Source organism: Semicossyphus pulcher, unplaced genomic scaffold (assembly GCF_022749685.1).
Source record: "Semicossyphus pulcher isolate SPU_LCO1_2020_fin unplaced genomic scaffold, fSemPul1.0.p SCAF_17, whole genome shotgun sequence".
NCBI lineage: Eukaryota > Metazoa > Chordata > Actinopteri > Labriformes > Labridae > Semicossyphus > Semicossyphus pulcher.
The window spans coordinates 12,959,626-12,986,862 of NW_027211681.1; the positions used below are offsets into that span (position 1 = coordinate 12,959,626).

The 27,237-nt window shown below is 42.6% G+C and overlaps 1 protein-coding gene across 1 annotated transcript; it reads left to right on the forward strand.

Annotated features, from left to right (window-relative positions):
* The first annotated feature begins 308 nt into the window (after positions 1–308).
* LOC138594498 (myosin-9-like) lies at positions 309–26,946 on the forward strand. The gene is made up of 43 exons (XM_069665610.1): positions 309–501; positions 4,755–4,945; positions 5,077–5,217; positions 5,328–5,484; positions 5,757–5,784; positions 6,148–6,241; positions 6,617–6,637; positions 8,201–8,293; positions 8,640–8,703; positions 9,147–9,245; positions 9,573–9,716; positions 10,296–10,391; positions 10,529–10,605; positions 12,532–12,726; positions 13,551–13,724; positions 13,950–14,123; positions 15,349–15,463; positions 15,805–15,995; positions 16,127–16,248; positions 17,096–17,165; positions 17,252–17,412; positions 17,916–18,024; positions 18,259–18,390; positions 18,559–18,765; positions 18,856–18,993; positions 19,095–19,218; positions 19,646–19,817; positions 20,071–20,283; positions 20,388–20,532; positions 20,624–20,830; positions 20,972–21,076; positions 21,315–21,467; positions 21,988–22,236; positions 22,557–22,769; positions 22,914–23,126; positions 23,249–23,410; positions 23,607–23,735; positions 24,007–24,095; positions 24,235–24,358; positions 24,689–24,897; positions 25,073–25,181; positions 25,328–25,500; positions 25,935–26,946. The coding sequence occupies exons 2-43, from the start codon at positions 4,760–4,762 to the stop codon at positions 26,041–26,043; spliced, it is 5,886 nt and encodes a 1,961-aa protein (XP_069521711.1). The 5' UTR covers positions 309–501; positions 4,755–4,759; the 3' UTR covers positions 26,044–26,946.
* The last annotated feature ends 291 nt before the right edge of the window (positions 26,947–27,237 follow it).

Genomic DNA, 27,237 nt, shown 5'->3' on the forward strand with positions numbered 1-27,237 from the left:
GTGTTGTAGGGTACTTTAATTAACCCTTTGCTGCCTTTAATCTCATCAACAAAGGGATGTGAACATTTATTGAATGATACTCGATATTAAAGTTAATTTATGTCACCAGTTTTAGAAAACAATACATCTATCTTTTTTAGGCTCTACTCTGTCTGTCAGAAGTACTCCTGACTCAGGTTTCTACGTGGTGCTCTTGAACGCACCACACACACTGCGGGTAGGAGGGGGGCGGGGCGGGGCGGGGCGTTTAAGTTACCTGCGAAAAATAAAACAGGGCGGATTAAAGGTGCTGAGCGTCCACCCTCCTCAAAGAGCCACGCCTGAGCTGCAGCTGGACCGCATGACGGAGCGGAGGGACGCGGCTGAAGACCACAGACAGAGACCAGCCTGTGTTTTATTTACTCCTCAGCTTCTTGTTAAGCGAAGGAAGTGTCGTCGAGCAGGACAGGCACACTTACAGACGGACCGAGCTCACCTACAGTGCCTGCAGCTGAAAAACAGGTGTGTTTTGTTTTCTATTTCTGCAGGTAGAGAGGAGGATGGTAGGCTTTAAAATCATCAGGTGGGAGTTTTTGTGACAAGTCTAACTAACTTCTGGTGTCTAAGAAAGAGAACTGTCACTTTTCCTTTAAGAAAGACGAGTTTGGTTTGTTAAACATGAAGGAAATGTCGCGCGCCTGGCCAGGTGTTCTCATCAGGGCGCAGAGAAGCCCTTTAAACCTGCGCATGCTCTATTATCACTTTAAAATATATATATATATATATATATATATATATATCGTGTGTATTATAAGTTAAACCGTGTTAACCGTTAAAAAGTTATTTTGCTGAGTCAATTCTGTGGTATTAGCATGGCACGAACCTCTCTCACTTCTCTTTATGATGCCAGCAAGACAAACAACCACCAGGGAAGCCAGTAACATCAACCACTCCAGCAACAGGTTGATACATTTGCGTATAAAGAAATAAGGAGGGGTCGCATGCTCACTGTCGACAACAACCGTAAAACAGGAAAAACAGGCCCCCCCTGCGGTGTGAAACTTCATGTTTTGATCTCCGGTATTCAGTGTTTAGACTTCATCTTATGTCTGACATATTTACCTACTCTGGATCCTGTAGTTATTGTCTGTCAGGTGGTTTGCATGAGATGATCTGTTTTGCTGCACACGCCCTGCTGCTGTGTTTCTACCCTGAGGACACAGAATATTCATGCAGCAGTCACAAAAGAGGATATTGTTGGCTTTGTATTATGTCTGACATGACTCTGAAACAGGAGCGGTTAAAGACTGTTTCAGCTGTTCGTACTGATGACATGGGGGACATGAGCCGGGAAAATGTTGTCTTCCTCTTTTGGGTCTGGCCAGGAAATGCAACAGCTCTGCATGGCACATCTGGAGCCATAAAAGGTCATCTTTGGTGTACACACCTAAATTACAAAAAAAAAAAAGATTGTACTCGTTTTTAACATACAGAGCAATTATTTAACCCCAAAACACTTTGCCCAAGACCTAATGTCAGTGCCACCACACTGTCCCTGTCATATAACTCTCGTACCAGCAGCAGGTGGCCGGGTTCGTGCTCCGTGTGTGTCTGTGTCTGTGTGTGTTAGGTAAGAGCCAAGGAAGCCCAGATAAAGGGGGGGATTGACAGGCAGCCAGGAGCAGGAGATGCAGCTGAAGACATGCATAAGAAGACCTATTAAACAGGTCCATGCAGACAATAGGAGTCTAAACCTGTAAACCTAAAGCTTGGGAGGTGATTGAGCTGCGGGGATCTGGAGTTTATCTGCTCCTAGTTGAGGTAAAACTATTTTTTTTTTTTATGTTGGTTGAAAAAATATTCCAGACAGACAATATCAGACTCAATTCTTCAGAGGTTTAAGGATGTGTCATCTGCTGAGTTTAGATAGACTGACAAGAACCAACACAGAGAGGAGGGTGTGAAGATTATGTGGCTTTATCTGCTTGCCTCTTTGAACCGCAAAGTGTCAAAATGTGCGGAATTTGAGTTTGTGCAACTTCCTGAGGAAGTTACCACATGGATGGCTAAAACAGAGGCCGCATACGTGTAAATTACAACAAGTAACTATGTTTTCTGTGTTGTTTTTACTTTAATGGCTCAGGGGTTTGAGTATTTATGATGCATTCAGGGCCTCCTTTACTTTATTGTAGATATGTGATGCCTTTAATTGACTCCAGCTTCTGGGGAAGCTGCATTTCTGCACAATTTGCAGCATTTTAGCGCTCCATGATGAAACCAGAAGAGATGTGTTCCTCTTCCTCCCCCACTTATCTTCAAGAGTCTGAGCACATAATGAACTTAAGAGGGACACAGATGACACCTTGTGCACTGATCCCTTTATCCCTTGCTCTGTACACTCTCACACACACACACACACACACACACACACTCACACACAAACACACACTGGCTTTATCTCTCCAGACAAACGCATCATCCGTCCTCATCCTGAGCGGAGGAGCTGCTCTGTGTTAAAAATGTTCACATGTAAACTACTTTAAACTGTCTTTTCGTCCTCCATGTTTTTAACCTCTTAAAAAACTTGTAGGAGCTTCTTTGAGATAGGATGTTGCCTCTGTAGGGTAATTATTCCTTAAATGATAGATGAGTTCAACATGGAGTTGGTGAAAGCAGAATGGAGCCGATGGATTTAATCTCCTTGAGGGTATTTTCGCCTTTTCTGATGAGTCTTTCTTCAGGGTGCGGTCGGCGAATAATGACATTTCTCTCTCTGCCCGGACTTGCTCCCGACATTCCTTGCTGCCGATCTGCCCGTGGAGCGTCCCTCCATCCACCACTTTTACATAACACCCACTGCTTCTGACCTTACCGGCACACAGGCTGCACCTGAAGCCGAATCACATGTAATACCTGCACATTTATAACCTGTAGCGGAAATTGCGGATATACAGAGAAGGAGTTGTGGATAATGAGGAGTGGGAGAGGGAGGGAGGAATGTGTGGAATTCTGGGTAATGAGCTGGTGAGGAAGGAATGTGGGTCAGACGGGGAGTAAAGGCCGGACAGGTAGAGGAAAGGTGGAGAGTGAGAGTGGCACTGCAGAGTGACTAATTGTTTGTCTGGCTGTGTTGAGCCTCGGGTCATGAATACAGTAAAAAGGATTAACGTGAAACAGGTTTGACCAGGTGAGATTTTCCCTCTGATCATAAAGTGGCAGAACATTCGGACTGAATAAATGAAGAGTCATAGAGTTAAGAGGATGTATGCTCGTAAATATACAGTAAACCGACATGAAACATCTGCTGAGGTGCTGATGTGCCCGGACTTGTGCTGCACCTCATGTTACCTCCTGACAGGGATGCACAGATCTCCATACTGTGAAGAGTGTTTGTCGGACTGTGTGAGTTCATGTCGGCACACACCACGATTAAACATCTACTGTATGTGAACAGCTTAGTCACACATCAAAGCTACAACTCGATTTTCACACATGATAAGTGACAGTTAAAGTTGCATGCTAATGTTACTTCCTCTATTTTACATGAGTGCATGTTACACTGAAAAGAAGGTTATTCTTTTCTAAGGTTGGGGCCATTGTTGTTGTTATCATGCAGCTTACAACAAAACGATAAAGAGCCACACATTTGAACCAACACCTCTCTGATACACATCTTAAAAAGCTGCTTTATTTGCCTCATTTTGACTGCGAGAGCAGAGAGTGAGTGAAATGAAATGTTCTTTTTGTTTTAAAAATTTCAGTCAGAGTTGAGATTTGCAAAAAAAAGAGACAAAACGTGCAAGTTCAAGAAGTGCTGGTTGGCTGGTTAGTTGCTTAAGACTGTTGGTAGATGTGGTTTTGTGCAAAGATTATCTCTTAGTTTATGAGCATTTATTCCTTTTTTTTTTTTTTTTTAGATTAACTGCAGGATCTAATGGAGTTTATAATTTAAGACTTAAGGGAGTTTAGTGTTGAGGTTTGTCTGCCATGCATTTGAGATTTTGACAAGAAATTACCGCAAAATAACAGAATTTGAAAAACTTATTTCTGGGTCATTAATATGATGTTTGTCATCATGGTCATTTGTTTACTGCGTTTAAGTAATCAGCATTGGTTTATTGGGGCGGGAGAAATGGGATGTCAATGTTTTTCATTTCTGTTTTTGGGGCTTTTATGGCTTTTACTTGTAAGAGAGAGACAGAGAGACAGAGAGACAGAGAGAGAGACAGAGAGACAGAGAGAGAGAAAGAGAGAGAGAGAGAGAGAGAGAGAGAGAGGACAGTGGATGGTGTCGGAAACAGGGGAAGAGAGAGTGGGGATGACATGCAGCAGGGGCCTGAGGGTGGGTGTCCAACCTGGGGCTGCCGTATCGTGGACTGTAGTCTCTGTATATGGGAAGCGTGATTCAACCCCTGAGCTAAATTGGCACCCCCACTAGTTAGATAGTTTAGAATAGTTAGAAAAATAATTTATATTTGTTGGTGTAAAGTACAAGGAACCCAAAATAGAAGAAATGGGCGGGACTTATACTGATAGACTGTTGCAGTGTGAATAAACTAAATCATTTTAAAATATTTTGTCCGAGCGTAACTGACATGTTCTTTCTTCAGCTCTGAGGATGATATCCAGCCTTGTTTTACAAGGCAAAACATATAATGACGGGTCCTCACGATAACTATAAGGTTTCTTTTAAAGACCAGCTAGCGCTCTTCTCGAAAGCTCTGACTTCTCTTTATGGCTTCGGGTTTAATATTCTCCGCCGCTCTGTCCTCCAGCTACCATGACGGACGCAGACAAGTTCCTGTATGGGGACCGCGGTGGGGTGAACAACCCTCTGGCTCAGGCCGACTGGTCCACCAAGAAGCTGGTGTGGATCCCCTCGGAGAAGCTGGGCTTCGAGGCCGGCTCCGTCAAGGAGGAGCATGGAGACGAGTGTGTGGTGGAGCTGACCGACTCGGGCAAGAAGGTGAACATGGCGAGATTATCCATCTGTTTGCATTTTGAAGCCTTAAACAGGAAACTTTCATTTGATTTATGCATTAATGATTATCTTCACAAGTTTTTCTGACCTCTCTGATTTCTTTCTGTACATCTCAGGTGAAGGTGAACAAGGATGACATTCAGAAGATGAACCCACCTAAGTTCAATAAGGTGGAGGATATGGCGGAGCTCACCTGCCTGAACGAGGCCTCTGTGCTTCACAACCTCAAGGAGAGATACTACTCTGGACTCATCTACGTGAGTTGTGGGACCATGAGTCCGTATATGTTTCAGATCTCTCCTCTTCGCAGATGATTTTTATTTCCTGAAATCGTATCCTTACAGTCGCTCTCTCCTTACCCACTCAGACGTACTCTGGTCTCTTCTGCGTGGTGGTCAACCCGTACAAGTACCTGCCCATCTACACTGAGGAGATCGTGAACATGTACAAGGGCAAGAAGAGACACGAGATGCCCCCTCACATCTACGCCATCACAGACACGGCCTACAGGAGCATGATGCAGGGTACCACTGCTGTGTTTTTGTAAAGAGAAACATTTTGGCTGCAATGGACAGTATTTGCTATATATATTTAGCAAAAACACCTGCAGTGTATATACTTTGACATGTACATACAAATGGTCGACACAACTTGTATAGACCAGCAGCTGTAGTTAAACACTCGCATGCTGTGTTGTTTATTTAATTACTGGGCTATCATTCAGCCGCCTCTGATTGATCTTGCATCAGTTTTTTTTCTTCTCTAATCACATTTTTCCTGTTTCTCTTCCTCTCAGACCGCGAGGACCAGTCCATCCTTTGCACGTAGGTTACTCTCTTCTCAATAAACTGGTTCAGAACAGTTTTCAACCTCTTTGTTCAGCTTGTTTGTTTGTTTTTTTGGATCTTTTTCAGATGTTTAAATAGTTTTGTGAGCAGATTGCTGACTTTTTTTCACCCATGCTGGAAAGGATAAATTAGATACTAAGTTTGTTCTTGACCTTGAAAACATTTTTATTACTATGAATCCAGATTTTAAGAAAATATGTTTTCTGTATTGTTTTTTGATGTGTTTAAACCCCTAAAAGATAAGTGTATTGTCAAGGCCGTGATGATCGCTATATCAGATTGGATCTAATCGATGCATCTAGTTATACAATCTATGTATGTACTGCTTTTTCTCTACAGAGGGGAATCGGGAGCAGGAAAAACCGAAAACACCAAGAAAGTAATTCAGTATCTCGCCCATGTCGCCTCATCCTTCAAGTCCAAGAAAGATCAGGTCAGTAAAACTGATTCTCTACGGATGTGTCCTCTGAAGATTTGGAAAGACCACGATGGACACATACACCTTTATTGTATTTTTCCTCTCTCCTGATGCTCTTTGCACATTAGCCCATCTCTATAATTTAGTCTTTATGAATGAGCAGTGCGGCGACTGCTGCACATTCCTCCTTCAGGCCTAGACGTGCTCGCCTCACCTCTCTGCGGTCACTGAAAGCGGAGCAGAACGCAGATGTGAATGTGTGTGTACTTGTACGGAGAAATGTCTGATAAATGACTCATGATTCATCAGGTGACACCAGGTTTCCTCTGCAGTATTGTAATGTTGTGTATCAAGTGTGTTAAATCCTCTCCTCTCTCACCTCTTCTCCAGGGCAGTGCAGTGTTATCCCATGTGAGTTCATCCCCCTGACTCCATATGCATGGTGTCCAAGTGTTTCTGCATATTCAGTACTCTACTAACAGGAAACATGTCGATGTCTTTGTCTGGTTTTTCAAGGGAATGAATTTAACATAACTTAATTATACCGTTATTTTGACTTAAAGGAGTAAAATGCATAAAGCTTGTTTATTTTTTTTGTTGAGAGTTAGACAAGAAGATTGATATCAGATTCATAACTTTAAGTGTAGCATGGCTAAGCTAGCTAAGCATACAGGTTACTAATAAACAAGTTATGTTTTGATTGTTTAAAAGACGTAGCCTTCCACATACCCCCTTAAATGACCATTTCACATTTTTACACAGTTTTTGGAACCTTGTCCTTTCAACAGGACCAGGCTAGCATATTTTTTTCTCTTTCCAGTCTGTCTGCTATTCTAAGCTAACTGGCTGCTAGCTTTAGCTTCATATTTAGCATACACATAAGAGGGTTGTATCAATCTTATCAATCTTCTCATCAAAGCACCAAAGTGAGGAAGTAGATTTCCCAAAATGTAAAAAATCTTTAATCTTTAAAAATAAAATGTCTATATGCGTATCTGAAGGAATGGTTGGTTAGCTTAGCTTAGCATTAAGACTGGAAACAGGGGGACAGATAGCCTGGCTCTGTCCAAAGCATTCATTCTTGCTAGTACCTCTAAAACTCGCTAATTAACACGTAATGTTCCTGTTGTTTTAGTCCCTTCAAATCAAAACTTCACTTTTTTTGTACATTTATCTTTGGACATGACAAGGCAAACCTTTATCTTTCTCTACTTCCAATGCTTCTACTAAGCTAAGCTAACAAGCTGCTGGCTGTAGCTTCATATTTATCATACAGGCATGACCGCGGTATCAATCTTCTCATCAACCCTTGGCAAGAAAGTAGATAAACAGATTTTTCAAAAAAAGTAAGCAGCTAAATAACACAACAGCAACTCAGCAGCTGAGCAGTAACCTTATCTGAGGTTGTCTAAACACCTGAAACACATCTTGGTGGAGGTGTTGTTTTCTGGGATTGGTTTTAAAGCAGTACCAGGTGAAAGCCACACAGTAGTCTACCTATCATATTCTCCAGTCTGGTCGGGCTGGATTTTGTCATGTAGAAGTGTGCAGCTGGTTTGTCTCTGCTAACCAGCCTGTGTGCTTCTCGTGTTCTCTTGTTTGTGCCTGCATGGACTGGGATGCTCTTACAGGGTGTTTGTGCTTGAGTGGGCTTGCTGTGCTGCGGGGACGTGTGTGTTGGAATGTGCAGGATTCAGTGTTTTGCATGCATGTTTGTGTGTGTGTGTGGTTGATTGTGCAATGATACCATCCCCTCAGGTGTTCTTTTTAAATACACAGCCTGAGTTGTTCTTTCAGTAAGATGAACAAGTTAATACACATAGCTCAGGTTGTATTTGCCAGTGAAAGATTTGCTGTGCTGCGAGAAACTGCATGATTTAAAGCTGTGTTTGCTTGACTAAAGTCAGGGTTTAGGTTATGATGGATTGTTTTTGAAGTCTATAGTTTGCTCTGATACGTTGTCTCCTCTGTCAGGGGGAACTGGAGAAACAGCTGCTGCAAGCAAACCCCATCCTGGAGGCCTTTGGCAACGCAAAGACCGTCAAGAACGACAACTCCTCAAGATTTGTAAGGATGACTTGAAGCCCTGATAAACTTTCAGTTTCAAATCTTAACAACGTATAGAGCATGAACATCTTTTAATTAAGCTCTCAATCAAAATAAAGGTAGGACAAACATCATATAGTCATGAAACTCCCTGTCCACTTAAAACCACTGAGGAAAGCAGAGAAAAAAGTACAGTTTGATATGACGTCCAAAATTCTTCTATTTTATTTACATTTGAATCCAACACTCACTGTAGGAAGTGGATTTAATACATTTCTAAGGCTCAGAAAACACATGTTCTCATCCATAAAATCCCCATTTAAAGCTTTTGTGCTGCTCATTTAATCTTTTTATTTTTCTCTTGTAGGGAAAATTCATCAGGATCAACTTTGACGTCAATGGATACATCGTTGGAGCAAACATAGAAACTTGTATCCTGTTAAGAAATATGCAAATTATATTCTCAGTTCTTGAAAATATGTCTGGATTAACCTGCCGGGCGGCCCCGGGGACCCCAAAGGTGCGAAAGGTGACAGTTGCTGTCAGTGTGTTTGTAATGATTTGACTCAGCAAATTTGTTTAAGGATATATGTATATCTTATAAGCATAATATTTAGCGACTTGTTTAAAGTATGAAAATTTTTTTTTTTTTTTTTACACAGGGCCCCTTATAGAAGAGAGTTTGGTTAGATTGGGTAAAAATGTGAAACCTCGGGCCACCTATCAGCTGTAAATGAGTGGTGAAATCGCTTTACCACAAAGACAGCACGGTTCTGGTTTATTCAGCCTTGTGTCTCCTCTCCATTATGAAGGTGCTTTTTGTTTTCCGGTGTTTGCTTTTGCATTTGTTTGTCCTTGACTGAAACGTTCCCAGATCTGCTGGAGAAGTCTCGAGCCATCCGACAAGCCAAAGACGAACGGAGCTTCCACATCTTCTACTACATGCTGACAGGAGCGGGGGACAAGCTGCGCTGTGAGACATTTTCTTACAGCATGCAAGCTACATTTATTTATGTGGTTAATTTTTAGATGGATGTGATTTCAATCAAGAGCCAAGACGTATTATTAAGCATCTTGAGTTAACACACAGGGAATGGCTTATTTGCTCCAGCAATTCTGAACACTGAGCCTACTCTCTCTCAGTTCAGTTATTAGTGTCTGAAGCAATATAGGGCTGGAGTTGTGTAAATTCTCCGCATAGGGTTTAGCAGACCCATGAAAATGTTTTGCTAGGGCTTTCTCAGTTGAACTATTCTGTTAAACTTTAGAATAATTGTCTCCTCTGTCTCTCTTTGTCTAGCTGAGTTGTGTTTGGAGGATTACAGCAAGTACCGTTTCCTGTCCAATGGAAACGTGACGATTCCCGGCCAGCAGGACAAGGACATGTTCACCGAGACCATGGATGCCTTCGGGATCATGAGCATCCCAGAGGAGGAAAGAATTGGTACCTTTCTTATATTATTTTTTAACATGTCTACATGGCTCTGACTCTTTTGTTTTCCTTATAAATGTAAATTCTCGTTGGAGTTTCTGACCTGTAGTAGATTAAGCATACCAGCACCTGTACCAACCAAGGCGACATGATACAGTCATGCACATACTTTTCACACTATGAACACTGGTCAACAGTGGTTACACACCTGGAAGTGCAGAATTGCACCAGCAATGAGGAAGACTGCTAGAAAACGATGTAAACAATGCTGGATTCAAAGTTCTTAAAAAATGCAAATATTTTATGATGAAAGAAATTCTTTGTTAGACTTCATGAATGACAAAGAACAGCATCAATCCTCACATTTGGGAAAGTGTAACCTTCAAATGTTCAATTTTTTTCTATCAGTAGAGAAGCAGATATTTTTTTCAAATTTTTCATTGACTCAATAATCAATATTTGTTGTTGCTCTACTAAATACAATATTTAAATGTATTAAAGTCTAATGAAAAAGTATTTATTTTGAACAAAGCGTAAAACGGTACAAAAGGTTTTAAATTTAGTCTTACAGTGACCTCTTCTGTTTGTCAGGTCTGTTGAAGGTGGTGTCGGCCGTGCTGCAGTTGGGGAACATGACATTCAAGAAGGAGCGTCACTCTGACCAGGCCTCCATGGCGGACGACACCGGTACATAGATTTACAGACACGCCGCCTTCCTTAACATCATCAATATCATAGTTTCCTCTGTGCAGGCTGTCTGTCTGCTTCCATTTGATCAAACTTTCCCAATCATCCTCATTTTTGACGTCATGTTTCACCCCCAGCTGCCCAGAAAGTGTGTCACCTGTTGAGCATCAATGTGACCGACTTCACACGAGCCATCCTGTCTCCCAGAATTAAGGTCTGCATTTTTGTCTGTCAGTCGTTAACTGTCATCCTCGGGGTGCGAAACTGAAATGCTGTTATTATGTTGCACTGCTGTGTTACAGGTTGTATGTCTTATGTAGGGAGTCTTTCACATGATTACCATTTCACCTCTTCCTGCTTGATCAGCAACTAAAAATACATTGTTGGATTGTGAAAATCCAAAGAAATAGCGGCTATATTTCAAAATAACACCATAATTGATAACCCCATATGCTACTGTTAGACAACTGCTAATGTTAGCATCCATAACTTCCTACCTAACATGTTTGATAGTGGTACATGATACAATAGGAAAGGCATACTTTCTTACTGCAGTGTTAGCATGTTTGCTTGATAATAAGGTAGGCTATGCTAAAAATGTAGCTTGCCAAAAGCTATATGAGAAGAAAAGCTTAAAGTCCTAGCTAATTTTACTGTTAGGAAGGGATTGAGGCCTGTCCTGTCTTATTGTGTAACACTTTGTAAATGTAATGTTACCAAGAGAGTGGTTGAATGCTAATGTTAGCTGTTGTCTAATGGTAGCTAATGAGTTATCAAAAAGTAGTTTTATCTTGAAATATTGCCTGATAGACTTTTGTATTTTCACTTGTAACTGTCTGTTAAATTTGGTGAAATAATAACAATTTGTCTGATGACCTGAGGGCTATTTCACAAAACCTAGATAGTGGATTATACCCGGATTTTCCTCCCAATCCTGGCTGGATTTAGTCGTGACTCTGTTTCACGAAAGCGGTGGCACGTAAATTACCATGGAGATTTATTCTGTGCAGCTAGCCTGCTCTAGACCAGGCTAACAGCCAGGCTTGATGAATCCTGGTAGCAGTTATCAGTTCAGTCAGCAGTCACTGCGAACGGAAACCAATGTGTATGTGAGCAGGAAACTTCTAGTAATCCCAACGAGCATTTTTCCGTTAAAAAGGCGTTTTAAAAAGGTATTAATGAAGTACGTCAGCATCCTGGGGTTGTTGCAGTCAGAGCTGCACAGCCCAAGTACCTGGGCATGCGCAGTTAACATCCCACGGCCCATAAAGTGCCGTGTTTAGGATTTTTTCAAAATTAAAATTAAAATGAGTTGACATTCCGTCTTTGTGTAGAGCGGATTACACCCACCGCTGCAAATTGGAGAAACACCGCTACAACCATCACGTTCGTCACCCTTTCATTGCTAAAATGGTAAATTGCGCATTATATACATAGAGCTACATGGTCGTAATATATTCTAGCAGTGTGGATGAGTAGTTGTAATTTATCTTGATGGTAAACTTCCTGAGTAACATTAACTTTCATTGCTCATTTGTTAAGGCAAATGACAAGTAATTCCTGCATAAAGAGTGGTTGGTGAATGTATCGGCTATTTTTAGGCTACTTACGCATTTAATCAGTCCGCAATAGTCTGCCATGCGTTTTCTCGTTGTTTCATAATAGTAGCGGTGTTTACTTAAAACAAACAAACATGTTATGTGTTTCAACTCTTCATAAACTTCCATTAGTACCTCTTGCTCGAGCTCGATGGGTGTGACGTAAGCTGCACACTTCTTCTCCATTTCAGAGTCAGTAAATCTGTGCACAGAACATCATGAACGCGCATTTATGAGAACAACTTAAACTTGTCTTGACCTAGTTGCACGTGTTCACCCTGGCGTGGCCTATGTGAAACGGATTAAACCAGGATGCACTAACTAGCTTAGGTCAATCTTTACTTTTTCTCTTATCCTGGATTTCTGCTTTTGTGAAATAGCCCTCTGGACACAGCACACAACATTATTAAAGCATTTTATCTTTCCACTGAGTGTGACATCAGAGGAAAATGATCCACCTGTGACCTGACTCCAAGAACCAAGAATATGATAATTAGTAAGTGTGTGTTTTATTAGTATCACTGAGTACTTCTGTCTTGCAGGTTGGCAGGGACTATGTGCAGAAGGCCCAGACTCAGGAGCAGGCAGAGTTTGCTGTCGAGGCTCTGGCCAAAGCCTCTTACGAGAGGATGTTCCGCTGGCTGGTGATGCGGATCAATAAGGCCCTGGACAAGACCAAGAGGCAGGGAGCCTCCTTCATTGGCATCCTTGATATCGCTGGATTTGAGATCTTTGAGGTGAGGAGTTTAGGGCCAGACAGATTTACAGTCGTGCATCGTAACTCTAGTTCTGTGATCAGAAAGCACTCTGTTAGGGCTCTGTTGGCTCGGACACTTTGTTTGTCCGCAAGGCAGGAGTCCGTCTAATGCTGCATCCTTAGATTAGTGCTAAAGTACAATCAGATTAAATGCGGCGGCTGCAGTTCACAACCAGGGAGTATAGTTTCCGCTGCTGATGTTTCCCATCTAATCATGATGGTATAGAAAGATTTAAGTGGTGCTCTTCTTCCCCACAGTTTGTTGAATCACTGTGAAAAAAGGGAGACTTGACACTAAAAACCACTGGCACTTATTTCACAAAAAGATCGGACTTAAAATAGTCAAGTCTTATTCTGGACTATCTTAAAGGTTCTTTCTGACCTCTTGCAGCGTTGTGGAGCTGCTTCATGTGAGTGGGTCCCTGTTTTGTTTGCTTTTGTGCACAGGCACGAGGACACGTGTATGCACAGGATGCACACTTAAGCCTACACAGAACTGCCGATAATCAGGTGGAATTTAGGTAAAAAAAATTTAACAGCCATAAGAAGCAGACATTAAATATCACAAAAATGTAAAGGATGACATAATTAAGCCCAACACTAATTATCCATTCCTTCTTGTGGAAAAAGAAAAAAGATTCAAGCGTCATCAGTAAAATCACTCAAAATCAGACATTTCGAAAAATGAATAGCAAAGCTGCCAAAACAGAACTGCAGGGGTTAGTTGCAACATCCAAATAAGCTGGAACAAGTACATTTGTTTTAAAAAGTTGCAGATTAATGGTTTCTTCTTCTCTCCTACAGCTGAACTCATTCGAGCAAATGTGCATCAACTACACCAACGAGAAGCTGCAGCAGCTCTTCAACCACACCATGTTCATCCTGGAGCAGGAGGAGTACCAGAGGGAGGGCATCGAGTGGAGCTTCATCGACTTCGGCCTCGACCTGCAGCCCTGCATCGACCTCATTGAGAAATCTGTAAGACCTCTCCCTGTCATTTTTCCTCCAACAAATAACATGGAACGCTTGAGATGACGAATCGGTTACAAGCCTTCTGCAGAAGTCACTGCCTGTATTTTCTGCAGAAAACAGTTGTGTAATACAAGTTGAGACATGTAACTGCACATAGATCATTAAAGGATTTCTTTGAACTGTAGACTGAAGTGTGTTTGTCCTGTTTTTTTTTTCTATCCTTAATGGCAGGCCGGTCCTCCGGGCGTCCTGGCTCTGCTGGATGAGGAGTGCTGGTTCCCCAAAGCCACAGACAAGAGCTTTGTGGAGAAGGTGGTCCAGGAGCAGGGAACAAACCCCAAGTTCCAGAAACCCAAGAAGCTCAAGGACGACGTTGATTTCTGCATTATTCACTATGCTGGAAAGGTGACTGATCATTAATTGGATTCTAACCTATTGAACATGCACATTAATAATTAGGTATTAATAATTTATCCTCCAAAAAGAAAAATACTTACTTTCTAATAAGTCTTCAAGAAGGCACTAAAATTAGTAAAATGTAGATTATCCTCCTGGTCTGCTGAAGTGGAAAGTCAATGAGAATGATTGCATGATGAGTGTACTTAAAATGTCATTTAAAGGAGCAGTTCGCCAGTCAAAGCTGGTGTTTTCTGTAATCAATGGAACCAATAATATTTGAAATTGGCACCATAGCTGTGGAGAAAGTTCTACAAACAGCATTCCTACAACACCCAGCGTACATTGCGCCCCTCCCTCTGAAAGGAATGACCCAGCAAGAGACGCTGGAGTGCAGGCAACGGCTCAGAGCGGTACAGAATCCGAAATACGCTGAGAATATGCCGGTGCATCGTCTAAAAAATCTTCAGGTCTGCAGTCTACATTTCAAACCTGGTGATTTTGAACGAGACATGACGTCGGAGGCGGGCGTCCTAGATTGAGGAAGTGTAGTTTAGCGAGCTCCCTAGCCTGTCCTGGAAAACGCGTTTTACGTCGTCTGGCGGAGGTTTTCCAGGACCCATTGGAGAAGCAGATTGCGTCCTCCAAAGCCACAGAGCGAAATTGCATTTTCTTTTCTCTCCTATAATGGCATTATCTCCCCATAATAGCAGGATAGGACTGAGGTTGAAAATCGCCGAACTGGCCCTTTAAAGTAGCAGCAGTAGTACAGCGCTCTTCCAGAGTGACTTATTGTTATAGTGGATCACTACACATGTGTTAACATGAAAGTCGTGTTTTGACGCGACAGTTGAGCAAGAAAAAACTACAAACCGAGCCAAACCAGCGCCCCCTATGTATCTTTATTTAAACGATCTAATTTAACTCCTACTGTATGTAAATATAAATGAGGCGGAGTAAAAGTAGATTATCTTCCTCTGGGATTCAGTGAAGTAAAAGTATAAAGTACTTGAGCTGGAAAGTGTCAAATAGTCCTTTTGGCTAAATTCTGGGTATACAAAGTTGTCTTGACGTGCAACCTGTTGACCAATTACACGGCTTCTACGCTGGATTTGTAAATAAACGTCATAAGTACTTGCACTGTGCAATAGAGCAAGAGGGGGCATCGAAGTATTAACTTAAACCAACAATGGTTGCAGTTTGTTATAATAAACATCGCTGTCCTCTGGTGCAGGTGGACTACAAAGCAGACGAGTGGCTGATGAAAAACATGGATCCTCTGAATGAGTGTGTAGCCACTTTGCTCAACCAGTCTGGTGAAAAATTCATTGGTGACCTCTGGAGAGACAGTAAGTCCTGTAACTGACTTCATTCAAAATCCCACCACACTGCTTACTGATGTTAGCATAGTTAGGAAATGTGACACTACAAGTATCCTCTGATGCCAGATGAAGGTCAATGTGCAGGAAATGATTAACTTTCTACACCTCTGTCTTCCACATGTGCTTTATACAACACTTTGTTTAAATTAACCTTCAATTAATTGCTAAGAAAATGTAAATACTGAAGTCAACCGCAGGTTCAAGAATCCCATTTCATCAATATTTCACTCCAGACAGAAGACGTGACATGTTTTCATACAGAATGACACATTTCATATCGGTGTGATGCCTTCTCTGTGTCCTCACAGTGGACCGTATTGTCGGCCTGGATAAGGTGGCAGGAATGTCCGACTCCATGCACGGTGCGTTCAAAACCCGTAAGGGCATGTTCCGCACTGTGGGACAGCTGTACAAGGAGCAGCTGAGCAACCTCATGACCACGCTCAGGAACACCAACCCCAACTTCGTCCGCTGCATCATCCCCAACCACGAGAAGAAGGTACATAGAAAGAAAAACTCCCGTCATCGCAGCTGTTGCAGAAACTGATGCACAAGTGTGATGTTGAATGAATAAAAAAAAAACACAAACCTTCCTTTTAATGGTGCTTCATGTGTTTGTTTCTACTACAGGCGGGTAAACTGGAGCCTCACCTGGTTCTGGAGCAGCTGAGGTGTAATGGGGTCCTTGAGGGGATTCGTATCTGCAGACAGGGCTTCCCTAACCGCATCGTCTTCCAGGAGTTCAGACAGAGGTGATACACAGCAGATGTTTCTGCAAATTTTTTATTTTTATAAATTTTTTTATTACTTAAAGAGCTAATCTCAAAGATATTTTTGTGTATTTTTATGTTTGGCGGCACCTTATTGCGATAAACGGCAATTGCTGGAGTACACTTCCCAGATAACTAGACGTCTATGGTTGGCTCCCTTTGTTATGGTTCTAACTCTTGATTTTCCTCGCTGTCGGTCGCTTTCCTCTTAAGACTGTTTGCTTCATCCGAGCGTCAAGTTTGTTTCTTTTTCTTTGGATTTTTACTTATTGTTGAAGTTGTATCTGTAGTCATCCATCTTTTCTTTGTTTGTTCAGCCATAGTAGATTACTGTTTACTCGCAACACTTGCAGAGAGCGGAAAAGCAGCCGCTTAGCTCCGCCTACCCTCTCTGGCAGACCAACCACTGCTGGCTGATGGAAAACGCGTCACTAACTGGGCGCCGCTTGTGATTTTTTTCCGCGAATGTCGCCACAGACACCCAGTCCATAATAATGCTATAATGCAAATGCAGAAGCTTTCATCAGTCATCATCAATCACCATGGTGTTACCTCATTCGGCGATAGTGACTTAACAGACATATTTACAAGAAAATCTTCAAGATTATGACTTTAATCTTTAGGAAGAGAAACAAAATCAATTTCTGAAAACGATTTTTCTCAAGCAGGCCAAACATAAAAGAGAAACCAGAGAGCCCCAAAAAATTGTTTTTTAAATTACAGGCATACAAATGTCTTATGTGTGCAGTCTTTCTGTGAATAATAAGTAAACTAAAGCGCCCGTTTATTTCTGACTTGAGTGATTTAATTTTACTCATCTGTCTCTCAGGTATGAAATCCTCACTCCAAATTCCATCCCAAAGGGCTTTATGGACGGCAAGCAAGCCTGTGTGCTCATGGTAAAAATAATGAATCCCTTTTTATAACAGTTACATCAGCAGAAGAAGAAAGTCTCATGATTCTGATTCTGTCTTCTTCGTGTCAGATCAAAGCTCTGGAACTGGACCCAAACCTGTACCGCATCGGACAGAGTAAAGTGTTCTTCAGAGCCGGAGTCCTGGCTCACCTGGAGGAGGAGCGAGACATGAAGATCACAGACGTCATCATCAGCTTCCAGGCCTGGTGCCGAGGATATGTGGCCCGCAAGTATGAAACATTCACCTGATCCAAAACAATGGAGAGATTTCCTTAAAGCTCCTGTGAGATGTTTTGTACTGGTTATAAAACAGACTGAAATTAATTCTGATGACTCGATATGAGCTACAAGAACAAACCAGACCATCAGTGACAAGATTTATTTTTTATATATAGTTATTTTAAATGTCTGAATCCTCTGGGGGGGGTAGGTGTCAGACGAAGCGATTAACCGCACGCTGCCTTTTGTTTATGTTTCCCAAGGGAAAAAAGTGAGTAATACATGAGACTGTTAAAGAAGCAGGATGAGATTTTGTGTTAAAAACAACCACTTAAGCATGTACAGGACAAAATCAGGTACGGCTTTGTCCACAGGGGGCGCCAAAATCAACAACTAAAAGTTCCTCACAGGAGCTTTAAGCAACAATTCACATACTTCAGTATTAGTGAAAATAATTGAATGTAAAGAAGCATGACGACAACATGGCTGATATGTTGTTTCTTAATGACTGTAGAGCCTTTGCGAAGAGACAGCAGCAGCTGACCGCCATGAAAGTGATCCAGAGGAACTGTGCTGCGTACCTGAAGCTCAAGAACTGGCAGTGGTGGAGACTATTTACCAAGGTATGAGACTAATGAAGGCAGTGTAGTCAAACTGTGCTGGAGTCATTGGCACAATGATTCAAACATATGAGCAAGAGTCGAAGGAGTTATAAGTGATGCTCTGTTTTTTACTTTGTATGGTATTGATTTCATGACAGAGCAGCTTTACCCACCACAAGAAAGTCTGAAGATCACCACGTGTTCCAATAAAATGTTGATATTTAAAAAGTTAATTATGTTCATTTTCTCTTTTAGGTGAAGCCTCTGCTGCAGGTGACTCGGCAGGAGGAGGAGATGGTGGCCAAAGAGGAGGAGCTGGTCAAGGTGAAGGAGAGACAGCTGCAGGCTGAGGAGCAACTCAAAGAGTTTGAGACCAAGCAGCAACAGGTAGGAGATTACTCAACACTGCAGTCAGTTTGATCTAAATCAGTCTTATTTTAGGTGAAGAGATTCATCTACACAAAGAGTTGATTCACAAAGACTTTCATTATTATGACCAGTCTTCATACTGTTTAATGATCTGACATATGATCCACTCTGACCTCCCTCTGCTAGCTGAATGCGGAGAAGCTGGCTCTCCAGGAGCAGCTGCAGGCAGAGACCGAGCTGTGTGCAGAGGCCGAGGAGATGAGAGCCCGTTTATCTACCAGGAAGCAGGAGCTCGAGGAGATCCTGCACGACCTGGAGTCCCGCCTTGAGGAGGAAGAGGAGAGGGTCACCCAGATGCATACAGAGAGGAAGAAGATGCAGCAGAACATCACGGTAAGGAAAATCATGGGAGATAGAAATGTGTAGAAATTGTTTTTCCCACCATTACATCTCATTTTCTTATTGTTTGCTTTGTTCATGCAGGACCTGGAGCAGCAGCTGGACGAGGAGGAAGGAGCCCGACAGAAGCTCCAGATGGAGAAAGTCACCACGGACGCCAAGCTGAAGAAGCTGGAGGAAGACGTGATGGTGCTGGACGACCAGAACAACAAGCTCAACAAGGTCTGACACTCGTCCCAGGGGTCTGTAGCTCTGAGACATGTACAGTGCAGCCTGCACGTTTCTCTCAATCATTTTATTTCTTGTGTTTTTTAAACCTGCAGGAGAAGAAGCAGATGGAGGAGAGGATCTCAGAGTTCACCACCAACCTGACAGAGGAGGAGGAGAAGTCCAAAAGTCTGCAGAAACTCAAGAACAAACATGAAGCCATGATCACAGATTTGGAGGGCAAGTATTTGTCGTTTACATAATTATGTTTTGTTTGTTTCTTTTTGTTTTGTTCACTTAAAAATGATATAATATTATAATTATTTTTGTCTTTCCTCATTTATCCAAATCCGACTTTTGTTGTTTTGTTTTTTAACTCCTACCATCACAACCCCTCTCTTGTGGCTTGTAAGCTATGTGCAATATCTCGGCCTACAAACATAAATCTCAGAGATGAAATGTGGAAAAAAGCCTGATATTCAATCGTTCTCCTTCACATGGAGGCAGGCAAATTCACCTAAATCTACACTTTTCATTGTGGAGTGACTTTTTTTGTTTAGGTCCAGTAAGATTGAGGCTGAAATTAGTCACACCAGTTAATGCTCATCAATGTTTGTGTTCTGTTACCTTTGCAAATACTTCGGTGTCTCTGTGTTCCCACTCACAGATCGCCTAAGGAAAGAGGAGAAACAGCGTCAGGAGTTGGAGAAGAACCGTCGTAAACTCGAGGGAGACTCCACAGAGCTCACTGACCAGATTGCAGAACTGCAGGCTCAGATCGCTGAACTACGAGCTCAGCTGGCCAAGAAGGAGGAGGAACTCCTCGCTGCACTGGCTAGGTTTACAAAACACTTTTTCTTTTCTTTTTTTTTTTTTAGAAATATTGTCTCAAGTTTTCTAAAGTTGTGAAAATGTGGAATGAAAGGATCTGATTTTTTTCCCCCTGAAGCTTTAGATCTCTCGCACTGTATTTTGGGATCACAGACATTCACTTAAATTAAATGACAACACACTAGACAATGGTTTATGGTCAAGTATTTACAGAGAGCACCTCTATGTCAATTTCATCTCTCCTCGTCTTCTCACCTCCAGAACTGAGGAAGAGGCTGCAGCCAAGAACGCAGCCCAGAAGAAGATCAGGGAGCTGGAGGCTCAGATGCAGGAGCTGCAGGAGGATCTGGGGTTGGAGAAGCAGGCTTGCTCTAAGGCTAAGAAACTCGGCAAGGACCTTGGAGAGGAGCTGGAGGCCCTGAAGACTGAGCTGGAGGACACTTTAGACTCGACCGCAGCACAGCAGGAGCTGAGGTAACTGTCCAACCATTTCAAGTATTGATTGAGACAGTCTAAGAAAGATGGATATGTTTTTTTCTCTTCTTACATCTTGTTCTTTGTTTTTTCCGTCTGTCCAGGTCCAAGCGTGAGACGGAGGTCAGCCACCTGAAGAAGACTTTGGAGGAAGAGGCCAAGATCCACGAGCAGCAGATGGCCGACATGAGACATAGTCACAACCAGGCCTTCGAGGAGCTCAACGAACAGCTGGAACAGGCCAAAAGGGTAATTAAATATCGTGATCAGAAGAGAAAGATGCAAACACTTAAACATCACCATGACACCAGTAACATGCATCGCGTGTTTGTCTCTGCAGAACAAGGTGTCGATGGAGAAAACCAAGCAGGCCCTGGAGAGCGAGTGGAACGAGCTGCAGATCGAGATGAAGACTCTGACTCAGGGCAAAGGAGAGTCTGAGCACCGCCGCAAGAAGGCTGAATCTCAGGTCCAAGAACTGCAGGTCAAATTTGGGGAGAGTGAACGTCAAAGGCAGGAAGTGACCGACAAGCTGGCCAAGATGCAGGTACAATAAGAACGAAGTGCTCTTCTTAAGTAATAGGGAAGTAAAGGAAAAGTATGTGATGGTGTTTCTGTAAAGAGAAAAGATTTGAGTGACTGATTAAATTTATGTCTATGCTTAATTTCCTTTCTATCTGGTGTGTAGTCGGAGCTGGAGAATGTGAACAGCCTCCTGAGCGAAGCGGAGGGAAAGAACATCAAATCCAGCAAAGACCTTTCTTCTACAGAGTCTCAGCTGCAGGACACACAGGTACACATGTTCATTACTGCTGACGCTACTTGTTCTTCTAATCACATAACAGAAAACTTTTTGCTGTCATTTAATCTTCTTAATTCAAGATACATATTTTTTAATAATGAAGAATAATATAAGCATTTGTGCAACTCAGAATCTCAGACTAAAGTGCTTATTTGGCACCTCTTTTCATGTTACAAATTTACCTCAATGTTGACAAAAACATTTTTTCTTTTTTGTCTCTAAACTCCAGGAGCTGCTCCAAGAGGAGACTCGTCAGAAGCTGTCGCTCTTCACCCGCCAGAGGCAGATGGAGGACAAGCAGAACAGCCTGCGAGAGATGCTGGAGGAAGAGGAGGAGAGCAAGAGGAATGTGGAGAAGCAGGTCTCCACTCTGCAGGCCCAGGTCGGTGCACAGCGTCGCTTAGAGCCCCTCATTGTTTCACATTGCACACATAATACGTTTTTATCTACTGATGTGTTTTTTGACATAGGAGGGGCCTTCGCTCCGTTAAAATAACTTTATTAAGATTAAGATTCTATAGCCATGCTAGCAGCTCTGTGGATTGCAACATCAGCTGTTTAACGATTGGATGTATTGAGACATACATGGTGCCCAGATGATGAAACCTACTGGCTTTGGAGATTCACTGGCTTTCCCTCGTCTTTTTTTATTATTATATTATCTGAACAACTAGTTTTTGGATAGGAAACAGTTTAAACTTCAGCGATCCTCTAATATTTATGCCAGTATATGCCAGCTAATATTTTAATGCCTGCAAAGAACAAGGCATCTACCTCAGTCTCTGCTATGCCTATTAATGCTATTAATGCTGCTAAAGTAAGAACTTGTTCCTACAGTCCCTCTTTCCTTTCCCGTCTCTGTTCTTGTTCCTCTAATCCCCCTCTTTCCTTCTCATCTCCAGCTGGCAGATATGAAGAAGAAGCTGGACCAGGAGGCCTTGTCCCTGGAGGGGGCTGAGGAGGGCCGCAAGCGAGTCCAGCGGGAGATAGACTCCATCATGCAGCAACTGGAGGACAAGACGTCGGCCTATGACAAACTGGACAAGACAAAGACCCGTCTACAGCAGGAGCTGGATGACCTGGTAGTGGACCAGGACCACCTGAGGCAGATCGTGTCCAACCTGGAGAGGAAGCAGAAGAAGTTTGACCAGGTATGGCGTCAGCGGTGTATATTGTACAAGACAAATAAAGCAACGCAAAGACTGATTATTCTTATTTTGTCAGTCTAAGGAGGTTAGAGTTTTAAAAAACAGGTTAGACTTGTACTTATTGTGCAATGGAGACCTGTTCAACACAGACGTTTGGTTAAAACACTACATTTAATCATTTTTAGCCAAGCTTCTGCGCAGCACTGATCACAAAGGGACCTTCTGACCTTAATCTGATGATTAATTTCCCCAGAAATCTTGAATTAACATTTTATCACATGAAGTGTCCTTCATTCAGCACCCTTGGTCTCTCTTTTCTCTAGATGCTGGCCGAGGAGAAAACAATTTCCACTCAGTATGCAGAGGAGCGTGACAAGGCCGAGGCTGAGGCCAGGGAGAAGGAGACGCGAGCACTGACGCTGGCCCGCGAGCTGGAGACCATGACTGACCTGAAAGACGAGCTGGATCGAGCAAATAAGATGCTCAAAGCCGAGATGGAAGATTTGGTCTCCTCCAAGGATGATGTCGGCAAGAGTGTAAGAAATCACTGGACTTACCTATGATTATCGAATAAACAAATGTATCATTGCTCTCAGCAGAAGTATAGAGTATTTGCATCATCGCCTCCTTCCGCTCTTAAGTATGCTGAAAGTGTATTGATGCAACCTCCCCGCCCACAGGTCCACGAGCTGGAGAGGTCAAAGCGTGCCATGGACCAGCAGCTGGAAGAGATGAGGACTCAGCTGGAGGAGCTGGAGGATGAGCTGCAGGCCACGGAGGACGCCAAACTGCGCCTGGAGGTCAACATGCAGGCCATGAAGGCGCAGTTTGACCGAGACCTGCAGGCCAGAGACGAGCAGGGAGAGGAGAGGAGGAAACAGCTGGTTAAACAGGTATCAAAGAAAAAACATAAACTGTCCTCATTTCAGTTAAATTAAATATCTGTAGACAATTACTGCCAAGAAAATGCAGACTTCTGGTTTGACTGACTTAATCTCCTTCTACTCTGCTTCAGGTGCGTGAGATGGAGGTGGAGCTGGAGGATGAACGCAAGCAGCGTTCACAGGCTCTGTCCTCCAAGAAGAAACTGGAGCTGGACCTGGCAGAGCTGGAACAGCACATCGATGCTGCCAATAAGGGCCGTGATGAGGCGCTAAAACAGCTGAAAAAACTCCAGGTAAAACAAGCACACACAGAAATAGTGACATCTGTTTTTGTTGGGTCAAACAACATACGTATATATTACTATTTGGTCCTTTTAAGCACTTTAAGATGTCAGCCTTGTTGACTATGATTGTCACACTAAAGTGGTCATTGTCCTTGCGTATACATTGATTGACTGCAGCACCACTGCTCTCATGTTTGCCCTCCAGGCGCTGATGAAAGAGCAGATGAGAGAGCTGGACGAGCTGCGTTTGTCCAGAGATGAAGCCGTCAACGGGGCCAAGGAGACAGAGAGGAAGCTGAAGACCATGGAGGCTGACGCCCTGCACTTACAGGAGGTATGAGAGGAAGAATGGACCTGGTCATAAACTCAGAGTTTTTATAAAGTCGAATGTTAAAGATTGGTGTTCTTGTGCGAAAACAGTGAACAGACGATATCATATTTTATCGTAAAAAGCATGTTTATATTTTCATCCACTCAGAATGTCTATAGCTCCGAGACAGAAGTCATATAAATCTTGGCAAAAACAAACTAAAGCATGGCAGCAGTTTTGTTTACAAACTCTACAGTATCAAACATAATTCAAAGTCTTTCTATATTTCCTCCAGGATCTGGCCACTGCAGAGAGACTCAAGAGACAAGTGCAGACGGAGAGAGACGAGCTTCAGGAGGAGATTAACAACGGCAACACCAAGAAGTAAGAAGTGAACAACAATGGCTACTTTTTACTGAGTGTTTCAGTAGATTAACTTTATATGCTCGTAAAAATATATATAATTATGCAACTTTATTACTCGACATTCTAACCGTGGCTCCTCTTCCTCGCTTGTTTCCAGTTCTTTGCTGGCAGATGAGAAGAGGAGGCTGGAGGCTCGCATCACCCAGCTGGAGGAGGAGCTGGAGGAAGAGCAGCTCAACACCGAGATGGTCAACGATCGTCTGAAGAGGACCACGCTGCAGGTAGATAAACGCAGATATGTTGATCCTAACAGCGGAAAAATGTGGCCTTTGTTTGCATGTAGAAAAAACATTTAGTGTTCAGTTGAAGAAGATTGTTTACGTGTTTGGCATCAGTAATACCGCTTGAATTGGAACAAACGGGGGGAGGTTATTGGGATAAAGTCCTTCTTAGTTATTTTCAAATGAAGTCTGAATGCTGCAGTGAGGAAACAACACAAAAGGGAACCAACAGGAAGCTAATGTGAAAAATAACCCCCCCCAGTGTGCCTGAAATCACTGCTTTAGGGCCTACTTTAACAATGTTTCTCCTCTGTGTGTGTCCCACATCAGTCTGAGCAGTTGACCACAGAGCTGGCTGCAGAGCGCAGCAACTTCCAGCGAGTGGAGGGGGCTCGCTCCCAGCTCGATCGACAGAACAAGGAGCTGAAACTGAAGCTGCAAGAGCTCGAGGGAACCATCAAGTCCAAATACAAGTCCTCCATCACCACGCTGGAGGCCAAGATGGCTCAGCTGGAAGAACAGCTCGACATCGAGTCAAAGTGAGTGAGACGGACAGAAGAGAGATTTACAAATCCTTCGATCCGGTGTTTATGTTCGTCGGTGCCTAAATTTGTAAAAAACAAAACAAACAAACAGAACGTGTGTAGTTATTTAATCATTTTTTTGTACGGAGTAAGTGACTGTACTGATTTGTCCTTTTCCAACTTACTTCAGGGAGCGTCAGCAGGCCTCCAGGCTGGCCAGGCGGACAGAGAAGAAGCTGAAAGAGGTGCTGCTACAGGTGGATGATGAAAGGCGCAACACGGAGCAATACAAAGACCAGGTAAGCTCATCGCAAATATCTTTTAAGTCTTATTTCGTAGTTTGATCCTGGCTTGTATTGTTGCTGATCTGCCTGTATTGTTTGTGGCACTTTCCCTGTGTTGGTGCGCTCCACATGAAGTGAACTCTCTCTCTCTCTCTCTGCAGGCGGAGAAGACGAACAGTCGAATGCGCCAGCTGAAGCGTCAGCTGGAGGAGGCCGAGGAGGAGGTGACACGAGCCAACGCCTACCGCAGGAAGCTGCAGAGGGAGCTGGACGATGCCTCTGAGTCAGCAGACGCTATGAACCGGGAAGTGAGCTCCCTGAAGAGCAAGCTCAGGTAGAGGTTTAATAACTTTCTGTATCCAAAGAGCCTTCCAGGTGTCGTCTTTAGGTGTTGGCAGAACTGATACATACGTGAAAAAAGTTGAAAAAGGACATTTGTGGCTCCAAAGGGAGTTAAATGAAATGTTACTTAATTTAGCGCTTCTCTAATGCAATTTTAGAAATGAACAAAATCTGGGGGGGTTGAGTTAGAAAAAGTAAACTTACCAAGCTTCTGTTGCCCCCTCATGATCTCTGCTTGAGGAATCAGCTCAAGGCTTTGTGAGCTGCTACTAGTATGACAACACGATCTTCTGGCTAAGCGGTTCATGTTCTGGTTTTAATCAAAGTCTATAATATATTTAATAACGCCTCATCTGTTTATCTTGATGCAGTATCAAGACAAAGTATTTGTGACCATATTTGAACGATTCTTTGTCTGTTTTGAAGACGTGGGGACCTTCCTTTTAACATCCGCCGTACCATGAATCGCTCTGGCCTGGACAGCGATGAGGAAGTGGATGTGTCGCCTGAAGCACCTGAGCCTGCACCTGAGTGAACGGAGAGACAAGAGGGACATAATACAATGACCCCAGTAAAAATGCAGATATAGTGAAATATTAGCCGAGCAAGCTGTCACTTTGTTTCTTAGAGAATTTAGCCTTGTATTCCCACTTTTGACTATTGTCTTATAGCCTTACTCTTACCTTCCATTTAACGCTTTTATATTTGGCCAAATTATTGTATTCATCTCAGTCAGCGTGAGATGTTTTTTCTTAAGAAAAGAGAAAAAAAAAGCTTTACACAAACTTTTCTTGGTCTATTTTTCTACTTACCGGGTATATTATAAAACAATGCTCTTGTAACAAGCCATTTCATTTGTACTGTTTTTGTGCTGTTACTGTACCAATTTTGGGGAAAAACACTGGACATTTTGCGCTTGTTTTGCACACAAATATGGGTCTTCTGGGAGTTTTTATGCTGTTTTGATGCAGTTCATGTTTGCTAGTTTCAATATAGATCTTTATATTTTTACTGTATGCTTTTCCTCTCACTTTGTAATGCTTCCTTGTTATTACCTCAACCAATTTTGCACAATGCTAACACATAAAAAAAAAAGGGAATGGAAACTGTTAAGTCAGTCCACAGCATTGTTTGTCAAAAGGTTGTACCATCATCTTTGTTCGCTTGGTTGACCGTTCTCACTTGTTTTCACACTTCAATGGTTGATGGTGGTGGGTCTTCATGTAGTACATCTATGCTTTGTGCCATGCTTTGCACAGCAGTGGGGGTTTCTATTAGCACATCAGCCTTTGAGTTAGTGTCCTGCATAATTTACATTGAGTGTGATACCCTAAAACTGTATTATCATATAAATTACATGTCATATTGATGCCAGTATTTGAAGGCTATTCCATATTTTATCAAATGCCTTAATGCAATAAATTGAAAGCATATCAAATGCAGTGGACTTCCTTGTCTTTCATTTTTTGGCCATGATTTTCTTTCCCTGTCCATATGGCTTTAAAAGGAAGCCTTCCACAGAGATTTGATAGAGGTGAACAATCTGCAGTCCTAGTTCTAACCTTTACAAATTATAAGTACCTTCCAAAGTTTGTCTTTTTTAATACACGTCCCAACAGGACAGTATGACAGACAATAAAACTGTCAGACAAATAAATGGTGCTTCTATGTTTCTTAGTATACAGCCATTGGTTTCATCTGGCTCGAAAAAAAAATGGAACAACAGCGA

Bases quoted from the DNA above. Each gene is read 5' to 3' on its own strand.
- LOC138594498 (XM_069665610.1), top strand. From the start codon at position 4,760: ATGACGGACGCAGACAAGTTCCTGTATGGGGACCGCGGTGGGGTGAAC. The intron at 4,946-5,076 runs GTGAACATGGCG...TGTACATCTCAG, and splicing joins TGACCGACTCGGGCAAGAAG to GTGAAGGTGAACAAGGATGA. The intron at 18,391-18,558 runs GTAGGAGATTAC...TCCCTCTGCTAG, and splicing joins TTGAGACCAAGCAGCAACAG to CTGAATGCGGAGAAGCTGGC.